The following is a 19,372-nucleotide window of genomic DNA, read 5'->3' on the forward strand; positions in this document are numbered from 1 at the left end:
GCCTCTCTGGCCCAGTGAAGGGAAGTCGTGATGTGCCATGGGGTGAGGGGTGCCTGAGTGAGCCTGAAGGTCAGTGTGCAGCACTGCTTCCTTGTTGCTGTCTGCGGGGCTGCTCATGGGCGTTGGCCTCGGCACCAGACCCATGCCCTCCCCTGGTATGGAGTCAGTTGGCGGGGTGGCAAAGCAGGGGAGCCTTCCTGCAGGCAGGAGGGGAGCCCCTGGCTGTGAGAGTGTGAACGTCTCCTCTTTCCCCAGATGGCCGTGCCCAGGGGACCCTCCCTGGGTCAGAAAAATATATTTCCGGTTTATTAAGGAAGGAATGTGGGCATGCCAGGGGCCATGACGCCTCAGGCAGGGAGTTGCCTTTATCCTCTGAGCCCATGAGGCCAGGAGGGCAGGAACCTCCACTTAGCCTACCCTTGAGCTGCTTGGCATCAGCTGTGCCTCAAAGCTGTGACCTCAGCTTTAGGCATCATTTTGGGGAGCACTTGGACTCCATGGGACAGTGGATACCCTGAAACACAGGATGTTTACCATGGAACCTTTATGTGGAACCGTGGATACAGCGGGACAACCCCCCTGTCCCCCCAGCTCTCTACTACCTCACACCTGGTTATGTTCCACTTAGTCTGTCACCTGCACCCACCAGGGTTGTTCCCTATCCTAAATCAGATGCAGCATCATCCAACAGGGCAGTGCCTAGGTCAGTCTACAGGGTGGCCTGGGCCGCCTGAGTTTTGGGGTGCCCGCCTGGCCTGGGGCAGGGCTTATCAGGGTCCCACTGTCTGTTTCTGGGTCCTCTAGCCCTTGGCCCCGTCCTGTGTGGCCTGTTACCTGTCACCTGAGTCACTGACAGGTGTGGGAGGTACCCTCAAGCACATCCTTTCAGGCAGGTTGGATTGGTTCTGAGGACCCCAAGAGCCCACTTTCCTGCTGATAGTACAATGCACAGACCTCAGGCCATAAGCAGGGGCTGCCCTCATAGGCCAGGGCATTTATTGTTGGGGTGGGGACCATTCCCAGGCTCGTGGGTGGCAGTGTGGGTGCATTCTGGGGGAGGGGCAGGTGTTACTCTGCGGAGCAGGGCTGATGGGAGCAGGCTTCTCTCAGTCATCTACTGGTTGTCGGTAAGCGAAGCCGGCAGGGTAACACAATCCTAGGTGGGGGGAAGAGGGGCTTCTGAGCGGTGTGTGACAGAGGCGCATGCAGGTGGACAGCCCTGGGCCGGCCAGGAAGCCTTCTCCCCAGTGCCCCTGCCCACCTGTCCCTACCCAGGGGCTCCTACCGCATTGAAGACGATGTTGTCGAAGCCTGAGGCCTCGGCTGCCATCTCGCCCTGCGAGGGGCAGCCCCCCTTCTTCTGCAGCCAGCACCGCCCCACGAGTCCGAGCAGCACCAGGAGGACAAGGATGAGGAGGGCACTGCCGACCATAGTTGGCACTGAGGCGGCCAGTAATGTATCCCCTGTGGGCCGTGGCATATGTCAGCCCTGCCCTGACACCGGAGCATGGGGGTGGCCTGGCCTTGAGGCCCCGCCAGTCGTGCCAGCACAGGGCTCCTGGCCGAGGCCGCTCGTCTCAGCCCCCAATCACCCCTGAGTGAGAACTGGCTCTTGGTCATGAAGGGACAGCAGCCGGCAGGGGCTCCGGGCAGGCTGGTGGTGATCTCTGGCCTGACCAGGCCTTCCTCTGGGGTCTGGCCCCACCTGGGAGGGACGGCCTAGAGGAAGGAGACGCGGGGCCCACTTGGCCTAGCCCAGAAGGGGAGGAGACAGGCACCTGGTGGAGGGATGCGCTGGTGCAGGGCTGGGCCTTGGTCGCTGTCCTGACCTCCTGGGCCTGAGGCAGGGTTGCTGGCAGCCATGTGGGCCACGAGCTGCTGAGCCTGCCAGAGGCTCCGACTAGAGGTGCGACCAGGCAGGGCTTACCCTGGGTGGGTGCAGGCAGCCAGCAGTGCTGCTCTGCCAGGTATTCCACATCATCCAGGGCGATGGGCCCCAGGGCCGGCTGGCCGCTGAGAGTGGCTTCAAACACGATCTGAGCAGGAGAGAGAAGTGGTTGCCTGGAGGAGGACGGGCCCGCCCGACGTGTCTGGGGCCTCCAGGCCTTACCTGGAACTCCTCAGCACTGGCCACCTCCACCTGGCCTTCCAGCCACTGATGCCGCAGGTGCCCACTGGTGCCCCACACAGCCAACTGGCCCCGCACGCTGCTCAGGAGCACCCTCAGCTCACCCTTATCTGTAGTAGGGGGCCAGGGCGAATCAGGTCCCCAGCCCCTGCCCCTTCCCCTGCCCCCTCCAATGCCCAGGCGCTGCTGCCTCAGCCTCACTCACAGAAGTGCTCCGGAAAGCCCACATGGTACCAGAAGCGGAGGCAGGAGGCCTCAGTCGCAGGCAGGGGCTGGCTGCGCAGCCAGGCTGCCCGGCCTCCTGGACCCAGCACACCCGTTTCAAAGAGAACAAAGTGGCCTAGAAACAACAGAGGGCAGGGCGCCCTGCTCACTGGATGGAATTGGCCCCCCTGACCTGTGACCTTTGACTGTGATGGGAGCCTCGCTTGAGATGGGGTGCATGGACCTGAGGCCCTTTCCCCTGCCCAGACCCACCTGCTTCTGTGCCCAGCGTGTGGTCCACAGGGGGCTGGGGGTAGCGGGAGGGTGTCGCTCCACTACTCCAGTCCCAGCTATAGCTTCCCAGGCCAGGCCAGGGCATGTGGCTCCAGCCACATAAGCCAGCCTCGAAGTCACAGGAAGCTGCAAGAAAGCTGGGTGGTGAGTGGGGGCCACCCCCCCCAGCCCCACCCACGGAGCCCAGCCACTGAGCGGTGCAGTCTGTACCCCTCTCTAGTCTGCTGCCAGGGATGGGGGGCCAGGCTAGGCATCTTGGGGTTGGCATGGAGCTAGTAGCAGTTGTGGGGCATAGCAGAGCCCAGGGCCAGGCCGCCTGGCTGAGGCTCCCACCTGGCTGAGGGCAGGGCCCATCCTGGAGGAGCAGGTCATCCAGCGCAATGTAGGAGTGCTCTGTGCCGGCGGCGACCGCCTCAAATACCACCTGGGCAGGTACAGGGCAGGCAGCGTCGCATGCGGTCCACACGGCCCTCAAAGGCAATGGGCTGCCTGCCCCCAACACTCACCCTCCAGGCCCTCTCGGCCTGCACATCCACACTTCCCAGGCGCCAGGCAAAGCCTCCACGGGCGCTGATGCTGAGCACCTGATACCTCTGGGCTTCCTCCACATGGACCTGCAGGGTGCCTGTCACACCCAGGGGCCAACCTAAGTCAGCCGAGGAAGAAAGGCCACGTGGGGGCCCCCAGGCAGCCTTGGCGCAGCCCCTCACCTGGGTTTCTGAGGCTCAGGTGGTACCAGAAGGTCAGGCAGGCTGGCTGGGCCAGAGGCTGGTGCACCTCTGAGGTCAGGGAGGCCACCTGGCCACGGGGCAGGGCCTGGGGGCTCATGTCCACCACCATGTAGTGCCCTAGGAAGTGTCCGTGTCAGCCTCCATCTGACCCCTCTGCCCAACCCTCCATCACCCCTGACGCGTACCCTGAGCGGTCTCTGTGGTGTGGTCAGTGTGAGGGCCCCGGGAGGCGAGGCCCGTGGCATTGGCCTGGCGTGTCCAAAGGCCCTGGCCCCCACTGGAAAAGCCACAGGCTGAGTCCTCAAAGGAGCACTGCCTGGGGGCCCAGCAGGGCCCGGGCCGCACGGCCACATCGTCCAGTGCCATGGTGCCGTGGTAGCCGTCCCGGAGGCCCTCGAACAGCAGCTGGGGGCAGAGGGGGTCAGTGGTTGTGGGCCTGGCCCACCCCACCCTCCTGCCTCCCCATCAGGCAGGGGCCTTACTTGGTACTTGGTGCCTGAGCCCAGCTGGTGGTGCAGGGTAGTCCAGGCCTTGTGCCAGCGGTTGCCCTGGGTGCTGGTCCGCGACCACAGCAGTACCTCTGCCTCTCCTTCCCGTCTCACTGCCAGGCGCAGTGTCCCTACATGGAGGGCAGGGCAGGAGGGGACCAGAGCCTCCGATGGGCTGAGAGACAGAACAGAGAGCCCCCCAGGCCTCCGTGGAGGCTCTGCCCAGCACCAGGGTCACTCACCAATCTGGGGCCCATGGAGGTGGTACCAGAAGGAGAGACACTCCTGAGGGCCTGAGGGGGCCTGGGGCTGGGTGAGCAGATGGGCGCCAGGGCCCCGGGCCGGGGGGTCCGTTGGGTCCAGGAGCAAGAAGTAGCCTGCAGTGGGGACACTGGGCTGAGCTGCAGAGATGCCAGGTTCCAGGCAGGACTGGGCCCAGTGTGAGGGCCTCCCCTCCCCCTGTAGTCTGAGAGCTGACCCCCAAGGTGGGTGCCCTCACTCTACCTTGGCCTGTGGTGTGGTCGTACCCATGGCCACGGCTCTGGACTCGGCGCCAGTGGGCATCGGTGAGGTGGCCGGTGTGCCAGCCGCACGTGTCCCGCTCAAAGTTACAGGAGATCTCTGTGGGGAGTGGGGCAGGGAGGGGTCAGCACCCTCGAGCATCCCCCTGCCCCCCTCGTGTCCTGAGAGGGTGGGAGACTTGTCCTGCTTGGGGTGGTCTGGGTGGTAGGCCCCGGGGTTGGGACTAGGACCTGAGTCCTGCATGGCTGCCGCGGGGCTGCAGTCCTTCAGGGTCACGTCGTCCACTCCGGCACCCTGTTGGCCAGGGCCGTCCAAGTCCACCAGCCCAACCAACTCCAGCTTTGTGAGAAGCAGCAGGGAGGGGGCTGTGAGGTCAGGCCTGGCTCTGTGCACCCCCTGCCCCCCAGGCTGCCCTGCTCACCCGGAAAGGCCGGCGGCGTGCCCCCAGCAGGATGGTATCCACCTTCCAGCCCCTGTCGCCGCTCGGGGCCTGCCATACCAGCTCACGGCTGTCGCCCTCCACCACCACCAGGGCCAGGAAGCCTGGCCGAGGGGATCATGGTGGGTCCTCCCAGACCGTCCCCCGACCCCCTCCTGCAGGCACACCCAGGAGCTCCTGTTGGCCTTGGGGTACCTTGAGGGTGACCATGGAAATAGTAAGCCACACGGAGCTCACAGCGGGGGCCTGAGGGGCCCAGGGCAGGTGTGAGGACCCGGGCCTCTGCCGCCAGCTGGCCCCAGGCCCTCTGCAAGGACAGGACGTGCCCTAAGAAAGAGCCAGGTTTGTCAGAGACAGTTCCCGCCAGGGACCCCCCCAGCTCGGACACAGTCCCTGGGGGAAGAGGCCAGCAAAGACCTCTTGGGGGGCACAGCCCACAGGCAGGGCCCTGGGCCTCACCAGCCGCAACCCCGCCAGCATCTGTGCCTGGGCCCCCGCTCTCCTGGGCCTGGAGACGCCTCCACTGCAGCCGCCCCACGCTGGCATCCTCCCAGCCCCCGGCGGCGGGTGCCTCGAAGTCCGTGGTCCCTGGAACAGCAGCCAGCACCCAGTGGTGGCGGGAGGGCACAGAGGATGAGAGGCGCTCCCCCCCCTCCTGGCTCCAGCCACCACTCACCACATTCCTGCTCATCCTCGCCCCCCTCACACTGTTGCTGGAAGTCACAGTGCTGCTCTGGGGGGATGCACAGTTCCCCACAGGAAAGATGTCCGGGCTCGCAGAAGTCCTGAGGTGGCAGGCTGGATGGCTGGGGCTGGAGGGCCAGGGCCCAGAGCCCACGAGGCGGGCTGGACAGCTCTGTGGGGGCAGACCAGGAGTCAGGGGTGGGGTGGGGCTTCTCCTGGGGATGGAGGGATGGACAGAGGGCTCGACGGCCCACCTGGAACTGGCTGGCAGTGTTCTGACAGAATGAGGTCATCCAGGCTCAGGACGCCCCCTGGGCCCGTGTGCCCTGTGAGCAGGATCTGAGGACACAGGGGGTCAGGGTGTGCCCCGGCGCCTCTGTCCTCCCAGGTCTGCTGGCTCCAGCCCTCTCCCCACCTCCCTTGTCCTCCCCCGCCCCCCCCCCGACCCCCCCCCCCCGCCAGCCCTGCAAGAGGTGGGAGTGACTGTTCCTTCCCAAAGGCCTCTTCCCTGGGCTCGTTGACCACCAAACCAGCTTCCCGCTAAGGTAGCTCCCGGGACAGCAGCCAGTGTCTGTGGGGACCCCTGGACCCCCTCCCCCACCACCTGCTGCTCTCTCAGGCCTCACCCGGAAGGGGTGCTCGCTCTGGATGTCGACCCGGTCTCGGACCCAGGCAGCCCCCAGCTCCCCGCAGCGCCGGCGCAGCAGGATGGAGACCTGGGGTGAGCCTGGGTTCTCCATCTGCAAGAAGAGCTGGAGGGAGCCGTGCTCGGATCCGTGCAGGTAGTAATAGAAGACGAGCTGAGGACAAGCCCAGGAAGGTCAGGGGGCCCCTGGAGCCTGGGCCCCGGGGGAAGGTGGGGGCCACCTGCCTCACCGAGCAGTTGTGTGCACCCGAGGCTTGGAATATGGGGCTGGAGAGGACGGCAGGGCTGCTGGGCTCGGCCACGGAGACCAGGAAGAAGCCTGGGGAGAGACTGGTGTGGGCAAGGGGGGGTGGGGGGACTGGGGGTGCCCCAGCCTGTGGGTCCCACTCACCCTGTGCACTGTTCTGGCTGTGGTCCCTGTGTGGCCAGGCTGGATGCCAGGCGCCTGTGCTGTGGTTCCGCGCCCAGCCCTCCAAGTGGTTCCACAGACCCAGGCCCATCTCAAAATCGGTGGCTATGTGGTGGCCTGGGGCAGGTGGGGAGAGGGGAGCAGGTCTCAGGCTGCCAGCAGGGCCTCTCCTCCACCCGCTCCCGCCCCACCAGGTTCTCAGGGGGCCCTGCAGCTCACGGCAGGAGTATGCGTCCTCGTCAGAGCGGTCCCCACAGTTGTCCTCCCCGTCGCACAGCTGGTGGGGCGCCACACAGGCCAGGTTCTGGCAGTGGTGATGCCCCAGGGGGCAGTGGGCCTGGGGGGCTGAGGTCAGGGAGGGGAGCCTATCACCCTGACCCCAAACCCTGGGGGGTGGGGCAGCTGGGGGAGGGGCTGTCAGTGGGGGTGAGCAGGTGAGGGGCTCCTGCTGAGCCACTGCCCCTCCAGGTGTGGGTCCACAGCCTGCGGTGGGGGGCTTACCAGGCAGCCCACAGTCCCTGAAGACCAGGTCGTCCAAGGCCACGGTGCCCCTGTGGGTGGCATTTCGAGTGGCAAAGAAGGTCACCTGAGAAGAGTGGGGTCCTTAGGACTTAAGTCCAGGTCAGACCCTCCCTACTACCCCCACCACCCAGAGCACCCCCAGCTCACCCGGAAGTCATCCTGGATGCGGCCAGTGGTCACCACCAGCTCCTGCCAGCCTGTGCCCCAGGGCCCGGAGCTCTGCCACAGGGTCAAGGTCTCGGCCCTGTGGGTCAGCTCTAGCCGCAGTTCAGCCACAGCTGTAATGGGAGGACGGTCCTGGGGAGGCTTAGGCCTTGGCCGCTTGTCCCTCGGGGGGTGCCCCCCAGGCCCTGCAGCAGCCCTCCCTCCTTCTGGACTTTCCCTGCAGGGCACCCACCTCCAGCGGCCACATGGTACCAGAGCCTCAGCTCACAGGTAGGGGCCGCATTCCACAGGACAGGAGAGCGCAGGGTGGCACCAGCGGCCTCTTTCCCACGGTGGATGCCAACAACCATGTACCAGCCTGGCCCAGCAGAAAGGTCAGGTGGTGGGGCTAGAATGGGTGTGGGGGCGCATCTTGGAGACCCACCCAGGCCTCACCAAGGTCTGTGCCAAGGGTGTGGTCAGAGCGTGGCCCCAGGGCCTCAAGCGTGGCTCCTGCCCGGTCCCGGAGCCAGCTGTAGCCCGAGGTGCTGATGTCCCGCCAGCCGCAGGAGTCCTGCTCAAAGTCGCAAGCGAACGGGACACCTAAGGCAGGTGAGGCTGCGTGGTAACCTGTGGAGCACGAGGTCAGCAGTGCCTGCTGAGGGCTGGCCCACCTGCCTCCTGCCCAGCCTCAGCTCACCGCACTGGGTCTCGTCGGAGCAGCCCGGGCAGTCACACACAAAGTTGCACGTGGCCTCACCAGGGGCCCTGCAGGTGCTGGGGGTCCAGGCCCGGCCTGGGGACCCTGCTGCTGGCAGAGAGACAGCCAGGTGGCCGGAGTCAGGATGCCCCCCAAACCCAGGCAACCCACAGTGTTGTCTACCTGCTTTGGGGCCCTGGGGGCCAAGAGGGCAGGTAGGGGAGGGGGCTGGGTCCTGCTGTCTGGGGCTCCCAGTCAGGGCCCCGCAGAGTACATCTGGCCTGGGAGATGGTGGCAGCATGTCGGGATCAGGGAGGGTGTGTGCACGGGACCAAGGGCCCCCGACATGGGAGCCCCCTGAAGGGGGAGCAGAGCCCAGGCTGCCCTGGACCCAAGACTCCATTTGGTTGCACTGGTGGAGTAAGGTCTGCCTCCAGGGCCCCCTTGCCTTGGGACCTGTGGACACTGGGGCCAGGGGAAACAGAATTCTTGCCCCTTTCCCGAAAGCTTGTTCTGTTCCCCCAGCACCCAGGCCCTTGCACCCTCCTGCCCTGCAGGGCTAGCATCTATGCCCAGGGCTGGCCCTGCTTCAGCAGCTAGATCTGACAACTCACCCAGGAGCAGGACCAGGGCAGGTAGGAGGTGGCCAGGCAGCGGCATGGTGGGTTCCCAGGGGGAAGGAGGCCAAGAGACGGGGTGCTTGCTGGGCAGCCTGGTGGCTATTTTGCCTGGTTGTCTGCCTGTGGCCCCACAGGCTGACTCTGCTCTACCTGGAGACTGGGGACCCAGCCCCTTCTGTACCTGCTGCCTGTTAGCAGGCCCCACCCTGTGGTGCTGAGGATGAACATCCGGTTGTAAAAGTGTCCAGGAGAGGGGCCCCTGGCCCAGGTAGGCTCCCACCTGCCCAGTGCCTTCAGACCAAAGGTCAGGCCCCAGGTATTGTGCCCTCTGCTGCCCAGCCCTGCTCAGTGGAGGCCCCGCTGGAAGAAGCACTGTGGTGCCACGGGCCATGGCCACCCTGCCCCTACTCAGGCCTTGAGGTCTCCCAGAGCTTGGAGCAGGTACCCAGCGTGGCCTAGTTCCCTGCCCCAAGCAGTTGGGGTCTTCACCCTTCAGTGTTTAGTCCTTGGCCTCCTGTCGGCTTATTCCCGTAGAAATCACAATTGTTAATCTGGCAACAATCATTCGGGCAGTGTGGCTGGTGTTGCCAGGCACAGGCCCTGATGTCTGGGTCCCGTTTACCACTGTGCCCCCAGGAGCTCATCCCCTCAGACCCGTCTCCTAATCTGTGAGATGTAGTCACAGCAGTGCCGGCCTGGAGCAGCTCCCGTGAGGCCCCGTGAGCTCATGCAAGGCAGGCGCCACAAGATGCACCCACGTTCACGGGGAGCCCCAAGGCGAGCCCCGCTCAGCTGTGCCTGACTCCCCCTACACCCAGTTTATCTCCCCACGGCCCTGGGAGACTGGAGCCTGTGGCCGCAGGGCAGGTGCCATGGGACCGGTCTTGGAAGGGGTCCTGGGTCGCTCCACACGTGACTTCAAACAGCAGATCACGAGGGGACCCTGATGTCGGCTGGCCCCGAGGGACCTGGTGCTACTTCCTTGCGCAAGGGCTCCGAGCGCTTCCTCCCAGGTGTCCTTGGACAAAGGAACCACGTGGAAGAGCAATCAGGTCATAAATGGGGGCAGTGTTGCAGGGCCCCTTATCAGACCACAAGGGCTGAGTGTGCACTGCCACTCCCTGGGGCCCCCCTGATGTGGAGCCAGGTGAGGAGCAGTCGGCAGGGGCCTCGCTGCTTCCAGGGCTGCCTCCAGCTCTCTGCCGTCTACCCTCTCTGGTCAGGGGTCCCCAGGGCTGACTGGGAAACAGAAGAGTCAAGACACACAGCATCTGGGGAACAGCAGGAGCGATAACATTTTTAATTCCTGTGGGTGAGGCAAATCTGGGCACTTGGGCCAGGCCACTGTGGGTCTCCACTGCCTGGCCAGGGGAGAAAGCTGGCCCGTGGAACAGGCCTCAGTAGCCATCATCGGCCCAGGTGACCTCGTAGTCAGGATACATGGCTTTGATCTTCTCGGTGGAGATGGAGTGTTGGGCGCGGCCATAACCCTGAAGAGAGAAGCCAATCTCACAGCCCCCTCCTGGCCCTGGGCATCCACCAGTAGCAACACCCAGGAGCCGGCCTGCGGCGGGGTCCCCGGGGGGAAGCCAAACACGGTTGTCCCCCACTGGCTGTGCAGCCCATGAAGCTCTCCTGGGGAAAGGCGGCTATAGGGTGAGAGGTCCTGGAGAATGGGCCCTGAGCTAGAGTGCAGCCTAGGTGCCCAGAGAGCCCAGGCTGTCACTGCAGCTTGTAGAAGGAAGAGGGAGGGGTGTCTGAGCTTCACCCCAAGAACCGGAGGACGGTGGCGGCCCAGCCAGGCCTCCTGTAGGAACAAGACAAGCCCCCTGGCCCAGCAGTGGCCTCCCCGCCCCTCACCCCCCGTGGGAAACGGGCAAGTCCCTGGAGGGAAAGGGTCTGCAGCTGGGCTGGCACCGCCCCCCCAACCGGTTACAGGGTGTGAGGGCTCCTGAGAGCTGGTCTCTCCTCCTGCCCGGGGCGTGGGCTCACCATGGAGTAGCCATACACGTGGATCTTCTTGTCCTGGCTCTGGTGGGAGATGCGCCCGCCTCCGAGACACTCACAGCTATAGCCCTTTTTCTGCATATCTCCAGATACCTTGTCATAGATGTCGGCTGGACAGGGGAGGCGGCTCAGCACGGGCCGCGGCCACCGGAGGAGCCCCTCCGGGCCGAGACCCCAGGAGGGGAGGCAGGCGTGCACCCGGGCAAGAGAGCGGGGTCTAGGAGAGAGGGCTCGGGCCTTGCCCGCCAGAAGCCCCCCTCAAGCCAGCCCAGAATCAGACCTGGTGGGTGGGGGATCAGCTCTCCAACCCCTCAGCCCCTCCCCCAGCCGGCTGGCCCCGCCCTTCAGCCCCACCTCGACCCTGTTGGCCCCGCCCCCACCCAAGCCTGTGGACACAGCCCGGGTCATCAGCTCTGCTCCGACCCTGTTGGCCCCGCCCAGGCCTCAGCCCCACCCCGAACCTGTTGGCTCCGCCCCCAACAGCCGGCTGGCTCCGCCCTCACCGTGGTACTCGGCCCACTTGTAGCCGCGCACGATCTCCTTGCTCTCCTCGGCCGGGGTCTCGGAAGGCGGCGCCGCATGGACTCGAATTAGCACGTATTTGAAGATGCCATCGGAATCGATGTCCACATCGGCGATCTGGGCGAGGTCCGCGGCCGCCATGTTCCCCACAGCCCGCCGCCCCTGCACGCCGCGGCCCTTCCCCCGCGGTCCCGGGTCGAGTCAACCTGCGGGAGGCGGGCCCTGGGACCCCGGGGCCAATCGCGCGGGGGCATGCTGCCCGAGCCCAGAGCCTCCGCCAATCGTGCGGCCGACCTGCCGCGCGAGCTGGCCAATGGCAGCCTAGCTCCTTGCAACTGAGGCCACGCCCGCCCTCTTAAAGGGGCCAGGCCCGGGAATGGGTGGTGACCATTGCAGCCCGCCCAGCAGTTCTGTCCTAGCCGGACAGTGCCGGACTCCCATCTAGGGGTCGAGAGGGGGCATCCCTGAAGGCCTGGGACACGGGCCGGCCCTGGCCCCTCCTCCTCGGTCCCCCACCCCCGCGTCCCCAAGGCCTCACTCTTCGTCCTCCCCTCGTCCTCCCCCCACCTCTCCAAGCCTCCCTCACCATCCTCCCACCACTCCCCAAGTCCTCCTTCCTTATCCTCCCACTATGTCCCAAGTCCTCCCTCTGTGTTCTCCCACCGCGCCCCAAGGCCCTCCTCCCTTCCCTCCTGTGCCCACCCAGCCCAGCCGGTCGGAGGGCCAACCTCCCATCCCACCCCCTGCTCCCCTCACCCCCAAAGATGAAGCAAGGGCTATATTCGAGTTCTGTTTTACTTGGTTCCAAAGCGTTCGCCCCCTGGCAGGGATCCCGTCCAGGGTCGCTCCTGGCCAGCCAGGCCTTGGGCTTTGGGCTTTGGGCCGAAACCTCAGGAGGCCGCGAAGGCGGGTGGGGTGAGCGGGGCGCGTGGCCGGTGCAAACGCGCTAGGTGGAGGCAGGTGCGCAGGCATTGGGGGATGGACGGGAGTGCAAGGATGGCAGGGGGCGGGGGCGAGCGGGGAAGAGCCGGGAGCAAGGGCGTGGGGATGGTGTCCTTTCCTGGCCCCATGGGGAGTGCTGGGGGTTCCGGGAGGGCTCATGCGAGGCCCGGCCTAGTACCCTCAGGTCACTCGCGCTATGGACCTAGGGCCAGGCGGATGAGTGGAGCCCGGCCCCCGGCCTCGTGTCTCCAGCCCACGGCTTAGGGTAAGGCCACCCCTCCATGGGACACCCCCGGGGGCACCCGCTCCCACTGGGAATGTCCAGCCCTGTTGGAGCCCCCCTCTGGACGGCCTTGAGGGTCCCTCGCGCTCATCCATCCCATGCGTCTTTCCTCCTCCCCTCTGCCCTGGCCGGGCTGGATCCTGCCAGCGCCCCCTCCCAGGTGCCCCTTTCCTGTGTCTGGGTGTCCTGCGCCTGGGCTGAAGCCCTCCGCCCCTCCATAGCTGCTTATCCCAAACTCTCCTGCAGGGCCCCGTCAGGACAGGAGGGCGGCCAGCGCCGCCGCCGATGTGCGGGCTCGGGAGCTTGCGGTTCTCCATCCGGGGCCTGAGCCAGAGGGAACAGCCGTGCAGAGACACACACACAGCGGGACTGGTCAGGGTGTCCTCCAGAGAGGACACGCGCCCCAACCCACAGGAGGCTGGTTGGGCACGTTCAAGGGATGGGACTGGCTTTGGTCAACCCGGGATCCTGGGTCCCGCGACCAGGATTGGAGGGTCCAGGGAGGCCTTGCGGACGTCCGGAAATGGGCTGACCGATCTTTGCGGGGGGTCTGCGGTAGTGACCTCTCCGCGAGAAGGCAGGGCCGGGCGGTCCTCGGGCCCACCCCGCCTCCCAGCGGGGAGCACCAAGCGGCCGAGGACCGGCCTCGGGGAGGCCCCAGGGCTGGCTGTGGGGGGGCTGTGGAGAACGCGAGGGGGCGGGGTCTGGGCGGAGCTTGTGGCGAACAAGAGGACGGCCCGGGGGCTGGGCGGGGCTCCTGGTGGGCGGGGCGGGCGGGCGGAGCTCGGGGGCGGGCCCTGCGGGAGCTGCGCGGACCCCGAGCGGGCTGTGTGGGGCTCGAGGTGGGCCTGGGGGGTGGGCCTGGGGGGTGGGCCTTACGTGGACCAGGCGGGGTCGGGGTGGGCTGGCCCTGAGCGGGCTGGACCGAGCCCGGGCGCGACCCTACGGCTCACATAATGTCATCTAGCAGGTTGGCGCTGGCCACCCAGTCGAGCGCGCGCGGCTCGGAGGCCGCCATGATCATGCACATGAAGGGGCGGCCGGTGCGCCGGTCCGTGGGGTAGATGGTGGTGGGCGTGAAGCGCCGGTTGGCCTCGACGAACTCGCAGAGCTGCTCGTAGACGCGCGGGAACTCGTGGCGCAGGAAGACGCCGCGCAGCCGCAGCTCGCGCTGGATGTGGATGAAGGCGACCTCGCGCGCGCGCCGGCCGGCTTCGCCGTCTTGGTCCAGGCCCGCCGTGCCGGGCGGCGGGGTCAGGATCAGCGTCTCCATATCGGGCTCGCGACCCCGAGCCGGGGGCGGACGCGCGGGGCTGCCGGCCGCCAGCGCCACCTTGGCGAACTTGCGTACGGTGGGCCCAGGGCTGCGCGGCGCGGGCGCGGGCCGGGCGGAGGAGCCGGGGGGCGCGGCGCCGGGGCCCACGGCCACCGACACGCTGAGCAGGAAGCACTCGGCCGGCTCGTAGAGGCGCCCGGCGGCCGCCAGCTCGCGCGCATAGCTGCCCAGGGGCGCTGCGTGCGTGGCCAGCTCGCGCAGCGACAGGTAGGTGGGCGACAGCAGCAGCCCCTCGAGGCCGAAGCGCAGGAAGTTGTCAGCAGAGCCCGGGCTCGGGAAGCCCAGAAAGAGCACGCCGCGACCGCGCGACAAGAAGCCCACACGGGCGATGCGCGAGAAGGCGCGGTGCACTGGGCCGCTGTCCCGGCAGAACTGCAGTACGTGGCGACACACGCTGCCCACGCGGCCGTACACGCAGCGCGCCTTGTGTGCGTCCCAGTCCTCGCGGCGGCACAGGCGCGAGCAGTAGTAGGTGTAGCAGCTGTGGCAGGACTTGAAGTAGAGGCAGGCGTTGAACATGGTCTCGGTGCGCCGGCAGCGCGCGTTGGAGCACGTCATCAGGTCATCCTCATCCGCACTGGGCTCCGGGGACGCGTCGGCCGCCTGTCCCGAGCCCGCGGGCTCCTCGGCGCTGCCGGCTGACGCAGGGGGCGATCGCGGAGCCAGCGCGGGGGCCCCGGGACCCGCGGGCCGAGAGTCCAGCAGGCGGCGCAGCTGGCGGCCCGGCCCATCCGCCGCGGGCTCCGGGGCTTGGCCGGCGGGGGGCCGAGAGTCGATGACCAGGTCGGTGATGAGCTCGTCCAGCTGCTCGAGGCTGCGCTGGCGGCCACCGGTGGGGGCTTCGGGGGCGGCGGGTGGGGTCGGCCGGGTTCGCCCCCCTGGCAATTCCCAGCCCCTGGCAGTCGGGCGCTCCGCGGCGCGCAGATCGTTGTCGGTGATGGTGATCTCAGGTGTGACGTACCAGTTGCGGCCCAGGCCCTCGCCCACGCGGCTCTTCTCCGACAGCGAGGTCTCGGACAGTGACAGTGCTGCATAGCGTCTGGGCGAGGTGGACAGGTTCACAACAACCGGGGCACGCCGGCCTTCAGGGGATGCACCCTGCGGTTCCCGTGTCTCGCGCCCCAGCAGGTTCTCGTAGCTGCGGCCCCGGCCCAGGGGGTCCTCCCGGCGCAGCCCAGGCACCAGGATGTTGTCCCAGGAGCGAGAGTAGTGGCGGCTGTCAGTGGCCAGCCGGGGTGGGCTGGTGCCGGTGCCCCCGTGCCAAGAGGCGAGCAGGGGGCCAGGGTCCGGGGGAGGCACCACCTGCAGGGTGCGGTAAGGCCGCAGGCCCCAGTCGACCCAGGCGGGGCTGCTGCGCGGGTGTGGGTAAGTCCGAGCCAGGGCGTCGCGGTCGCGGTACCGTCCGAAGTCCTCTGTGTAGAAGTGGTGGAGAGCGGGGTGGGCCCGCGGGTCCTCGGGAGCATAGCGTGGGCCGCAGGGAGGGCCGTAGGCTCGGGTGGCCTCCCCATAGTAGGACCGGGAGGGCGGCTCCTGGACTGGGAAGGTGCGCACTTCCCCTGCATAGTAGCTGCTGCCGCGCCTGGGGCTGGGGACGGGGGGCTCCTCCGGCGGGAAGGGCCTGCCGTAGTAGCTGTCGAAGGGCGGCCCCGGGCTGGCGGGGAAGCTGCCGGGGTGGCCCTCGGGTTCCTCCGTGTAGAAGAACTGGGTGGGGCCTGGAGGCGTGGTGAAGGACGGGCCACGGCGCTCTGTGTAGTCCCGGGGCCCAGGCAGCGGGCCATCGCAGTACAGCGCCCGGGGATCCGCGCAGTACGTGTCACTGGGGGTGGGGGTGCGCGACAGCGCCATGTGACGCGGCCCGGGCACCGTGAGGCCGTGGAACTGCGGGGCGGCGCGTGCCCAGGGCGTGGTCTCCGTCGGCCCGCAGGACCGCGAGCCCCGGGCAGTGTGCTGCAGCACCGCATCGTCGGGCTTGATGTCCAGGCGGCAGCGGACGTGGGGTGCGGGCCCGGCGGGCGGCTCCGGGGGCGCACAGCGGCCGGTGGCGGCGCACAGGGGCGCGATGCGGCCAGGGACGCCCCGCTGCGGCTGCAGCTTGATGGGGTGCAGCTCGTTGGCGAGTGCGCGCAGCGCGGGGTACGCTGGCTCCCGGTGTGGCGAAGCCTCCGCCCGCGCAGTCCGCTGGGCTTCCCGGCCTCGGCGCGGCAGCACGGGCGGTGAGGCGGGAGCGGGCGCCAGGCCCGGGGGCGCGCGGGGCGCACTCTTGGAGCGGGCGCGGCGCCGGGGATCCGCGTCGCGGGGCCGGGAGCGCTGCGCGGCGGGCTCCGGGGGCGGCGGCTCCATGCGGGCTTCCATGGCCACCCCGTCCAGCGCCTCCAGGAAGTCGAAGCTGCGGCAGTGGCGCTTGTTGAAAGGCGCGGGCACAGCCGGCGGGGCCACGGAGCGCTCACATGGTGGGCGCCGCGATGCGGGCCCCGGGGCCGCCACCTTGATGTCCTGGTACACGGTCGACACCAACAGGTCTGGTGGGTCCGTGCGGGTCATCTTAAAAGAGGTCCCCAGGCTGGCGGCTGCAGCCTACTCTGCCTTGGGGGGCCTTGGCCCTGGTGGGAGATGCGGGTCAGGGTGGTCCCCCTGCAGCCTGGGTCCAGCTACACCCCTGCACTGTCCTGACTTACCTGGGACGCCGGGGACACAGCAGTCCTGGCTGCAGGCCTTGGCTGAGGCCACAGGCACCTGCTCCATGCCGGCATCAGAGGCACCTGCAGGAGGAACTCAGTCATTGGCCACTCCGCTGCTGCCCCTTTCTGCTGGGGTGGAGCCAGTCAGCCAGAAAGGCTGTGCCATTGCTGTGCTTCCCAAGCTCCTCCCCGGGGCCTGTGTCCCTGGTTGGCTCCTCTGCCCCCACTAATAACCATTGGGCAGGTTTGGGTGGAACCCCTTTGCTGGGGCAGGAAAAATGGGGGGGGGTGGTCCCAGCAGGAATAACTGAATCCTAATATGAGATTTACAGATTTCTTTAAGGTGTTGGCATCTCAAGACCCATTGGTGACTGAAGACCCCCCTCCAGTGGCCAGTGCAGAGCAAGCCCTCCGGCGGTGCTGAGAGGGCATCCCTGGCCCCTAGCCTGAACCAGCTCTGCACAGTCACTGTGCCTCCCTGCCCACCTGCTGACCAGGTGGGGCATGGGGTCCTGCTGTGGCAGCTGCACTGGGACCAAGCCCCAGTCATAAGGCCCCAGTGGGCGCCAAGATGACCCCGTCAGGTCCTGGCACAGCCCCTGGGCTGATGGGCTGGCCTGCCCCACTCCTGACCCTCTGTGTGGTCCGGGCCAGAATAATGCCCCACAAAGAGCATAGCTGGCCCCTAGAAACCCCTTCTCATTGCAGAAACCTCCCTGATCCCCAGTATCTCTGAGTGGTTGACAGCCACCAAGCTTCTTGGGGTTGTCCTGACAAGGCGCAGGGAGACGGTCCCTGGCTTTGCAGCCTGAACACCGCAGCTTGGAAGCCAGTCACCCGCTGCAGGCCCACGTGGGGGCTGGAGGCCCGAGCTCATGGCTGCCCCTCTTCCCTGAGCCAGGCCACACCACGCAGGAGAGGTTGGGGTGGGTGGGGAGAGCCCCCCCTTACAGCTCCTCAGGAGAGGGCCATCTCCACAGCAGCTCAGGAAGGCTCCATGGCAACCTGAGGTTCCTCTACCCCCACAGCGGGGGCTGGGCAGGGGTCCACTTGGGCCATCTGTAACCCCACCCCCACCCCCGGGGTGCCCAGGGTCTGCACGGGCTGGGCAGGCTCTCCGCCAAGGGAAAGCGGGCCCTGGGCTAAGCAAGGCCTAGCAGTGACCTGGGCCCTCACCTGGCAGGCTCTCTGGTCTAGGGGACCCTCGGCGTCCAGGTGTGCCCGGGGCTTTCTGCCAGCAGGGCTGCTCTTCTGGGGCAGGGCCACCACATCCCCATGCTTGTCCCACCCCAACTGCGGCCTGCTCACAGGACTCGCCCCTTGCTCTCCCGGGTCCATCCTAAGCGCCCCGCGATGGGGGTCCGATGACAGGGCACGAGGCCCCGCCCCAGGGAGGGAACAGCTGGCCTGGCCTCTGCAGCGCCCAGGAGCTGGCCCGGCTGACGCCCCTCCCGCGGCTGTGGGGATGGCCGGCCCTGGCAGGGGTCCCAGGCCTCCCGCGCCCCTCCCGCCCGGCCCTCCCCGCCGCACAGCCCTGCCCCCGCCCTGAGCGCCCCGAGCGGGGACCCGCTGGGGTAGCCCTGGGGTGGGCCCCCGTCCCTGCAGGTGCGCCGCTCGTGATGGCGCCCGGCGGGCAGCGGCCCCCATCCCTCACCTGGACGCCGCTTCCCCGCCGCGCGCCCGGTGGGCTGCGCAGGCCCGCGACCGCTCCGTGTTCCCCACTCCGCGGCGTCCCCGGCACCGGCAGAAGCTTCGAGGCAGCGGCGCGGAGGCCGCCGGCCGCTCAGTGCTGCCCCCGGTGGTGGCCGGCGGGGCTGCACTTAAAGGGGCCGTGCGGCGGGCCTGGGACCCGCGTGGCGGGTGGGGGCTGTGGTGGCGCCCAGCGCCAAGTGAGGAGCCCTCCCTCGGTCCAGGGCGCAGGCAGAGGGCGCAGCCGGGGTGCCTGCGCCCAGGGAGCACCCTGCGGGTCCTGTAGCCCCCGGGTCCAGCCGTACGCAGCGGTGGCTTGGCGGCGGCCTGGGGGCAGGACCCTGGAGGAGCCCCAAGCTCTGGGAATCCTGACAGCTCCGGAATTGACGCCTCCGCTGAGCCCCCGCAGGAGCAGATGGGCCGCTCCGGGCCACTGGCCTGTACTCTGCTCCGCGGCGCTCCAGGTGCCAAACTCTGTAGGCACCTGAGGCCGGATGGGCACCGCTGATGGAGGCCTGGGATGCTCAGCTTGTCCTGGGTGAGGGCCTGCTGCTGGGCCCCCTGGGACCCGCGTCTGGGTGGGTGGAGGGCTGGTCTGTACATGGCCCACTTGCCAACCACGTGGTAACCTCCATCCTCTGGCCCTCTAGCCCCTCCCAAGCAAGACGCTGAGCCCGGGCACAGTCTGACTTGGCAGAGGATTGATTCACAGATGCCCTTGGCTCCCAAGGGCAGGATCCACCCTGTTGTAAATCCAGTAGATCTAGGACCCTGAGCAAGTTCATTTTGTCAGCCTGGTCCCCACCTCTAGTGGGCTCCACTTGGGCAGTCCATCTTGCAGGCTGTGGGCTCAGGGAAGTCCCTAGGGTGTCAGTTTAGTGCCTGGCCCCCAGCCCAGTGACAGTTGCCCTACAGCCTCTAGGGAGCAGACTGTGTAGTGTAGGCACAGGAATTGGGTAAGGGGAAGCTTTCAGGTCTGAGGGGAGGCCTACCACCTCCACCCTCCCTCCGTGGGCCTGGTTCTCATGGCAACAGTGGGTGGTGGGTGGGGGCTGGGCCCTACTGGCAGCTGGAGGGGGGCAGGGTCTGCAGGGAGATGCTGGGTAGAGGCAGGGAGGGGAGGCATTGAGGACCAGATGGAAGAGCAGGGACCAGTAGAGCAGACTTGCACTTGCCCTAGGGGGGCTGGGACAGGGGTGGAGGGCAGTGGTGATGCTGGGCAGCCTGCACACACAGGTCACCTGGAGTGGGCCTGCTGGGAAGGCCTCTGCAGACCCCCTCCCTGGACCACATGGGAAAGAGCAGGGAAGTGACAACAGCCCAGCACCCCCCCCACCCCACCCCCACCCCCCCGAAGCCTTACAGGGAGAAGTACACACAGACA

At 67.6% G+C, this 19,372-nt stretch overlaps 3 protein-coding genes across 6 annotated transcripts; all 3 read right to left on the bottom strand.

Annotated features, from left to right (window-relative positions):
• Nucleotides 1-974: 974 nt before the first annotated feature.
• MAMDC4 (MAM domain containing 4) lies at nt 975-9,681 on the bottom strand. Its single transcript, XM_025475875.2, has 28 exons — nt 7,912-9,681; nt 7,668-7,841; nt 7,465-7,590; nt 7,215-7,345; nt 7,047-7,131; nt 6,765-6,890; nt 6,528-6,662; nt 6,367-6,455; nt 6,117-6,290; nt 5,745-5,829; nt 5,483-5,662; nt 5,266-5,394; nt 5,002-5,133; nt 4,789-4,910; nt 4,598-4,706; nt 4,350-4,466; nt 4,088-4,222; nt 3,840-3,976; nt 3,543-3,762; nt 3,337-3,474; nt 3,133-3,251; nt 2,960-3,050; nt 2,606-2,752; nt 2,334-2,468; nt 2,111-2,238; nt 1,928-2,036; nt 1,286-1,464; nt 975-1,156 (listed from the first exon to the last, which is right to left on the bottom strand). Exons 1-28 carry the CDS (start codon nt 8,312-8,314, stop codon nt 1,115-1,117), a joined length of 3,897 nt encoding a protein of 1,298 aa, XP_025331660.1. The 5' UTR covers nt 8,315-9,681; the 3' UTR covers nt 975-1,114.
• A 122-nt stretch (nt 9,682-9,803) lies between these two features.
• Nucleotides 9,804-11,287, bottom strand: PHPT1 (phosphohistidine phosphatase 1). Of its 2 annotated transcripts, none has more exons than XM_025475874.3 (3): nt 11,042-11,287; nt 10,524-10,648; nt 9,804-10,021 (listed from the first exon to the last, which is right to left on the bottom strand). In XM_025475874.3, exons 1-3 carry the CDS (start codon nt 11,199-11,201, stop codon nt 9,929-9,931), a joined length of 378 nt encoding a protein of 125 aa, XP_025331659.1. In that variant the 5' UTR covers nt 11,202-11,287; the 3' UTR covers nt 9,804-9,928. The 2 variants fall into 2 exon arrangements, with proteins under 2 accessions (XP_025331659.1, XP_025331658.1); XM_025475873.3 differs by having other exon boundaries at nt 10,524-10,775; nt 11,042-11,248.
• Nucleotides 11,288-11,837: 550 nt separating this feature from the next.
• AJM1 (apical junction component 1 homolog) lies at nt 11,838-18,107 on the bottom strand. Of its 3 annotated transcripts, none has more exons than XM_025475868.3 (3): nt 17,954-18,107; nt 16,297-16,380; nt 11,838-16,221 (listed from the first exon to the last, which is right to left on the bottom strand). In XM_025475868.3, exon 3 carries the CDS (start codon nt 16,160-16,162, stop codon nt 13,235-13,237), a length of 2,928 nt encoding a protein of 975 aa, XP_025331653.1. In that variant the 5' UTR covers nt 16,163-16,221; nt 16,297-16,380; nt 17,954-18,107; the 3' UTR covers nt 11,838-13,234. The 3 variants fall into 3 exon arrangements, with proteins under 3 accessions (XP_025331653.1, XP_025331655.1, XP_025331654.1); XM_025475870.3 differs by lacking the exon at nt 17,954-18,107 and adding an exon at nt 17,476-17,760; XM_025475869.3 differs by lacking the exon at nt 17,954-18,107 and adding an exon at nt 17,476-17,760 and having other exon boundaries at nt 11,838-16,380.
• Between the last annotated feature and the right edge of the window lie 1,265 nt (nt 18,108-19,372).

The sequence above is a fragment of the Canis lupus genome, chromosome 9, assembly GCF_003254725.2.
Source record: "Canis lupus dingo isolate Sandy chromosome 9, ASM325472v2, whole genome shotgun sequence".
NCBI classification, from domain to species: domain Eukaryota; kingdom Metazoa; phylum Chordata; class Mammalia; order Carnivora; family Canidae; genus Canis; species Canis lupus.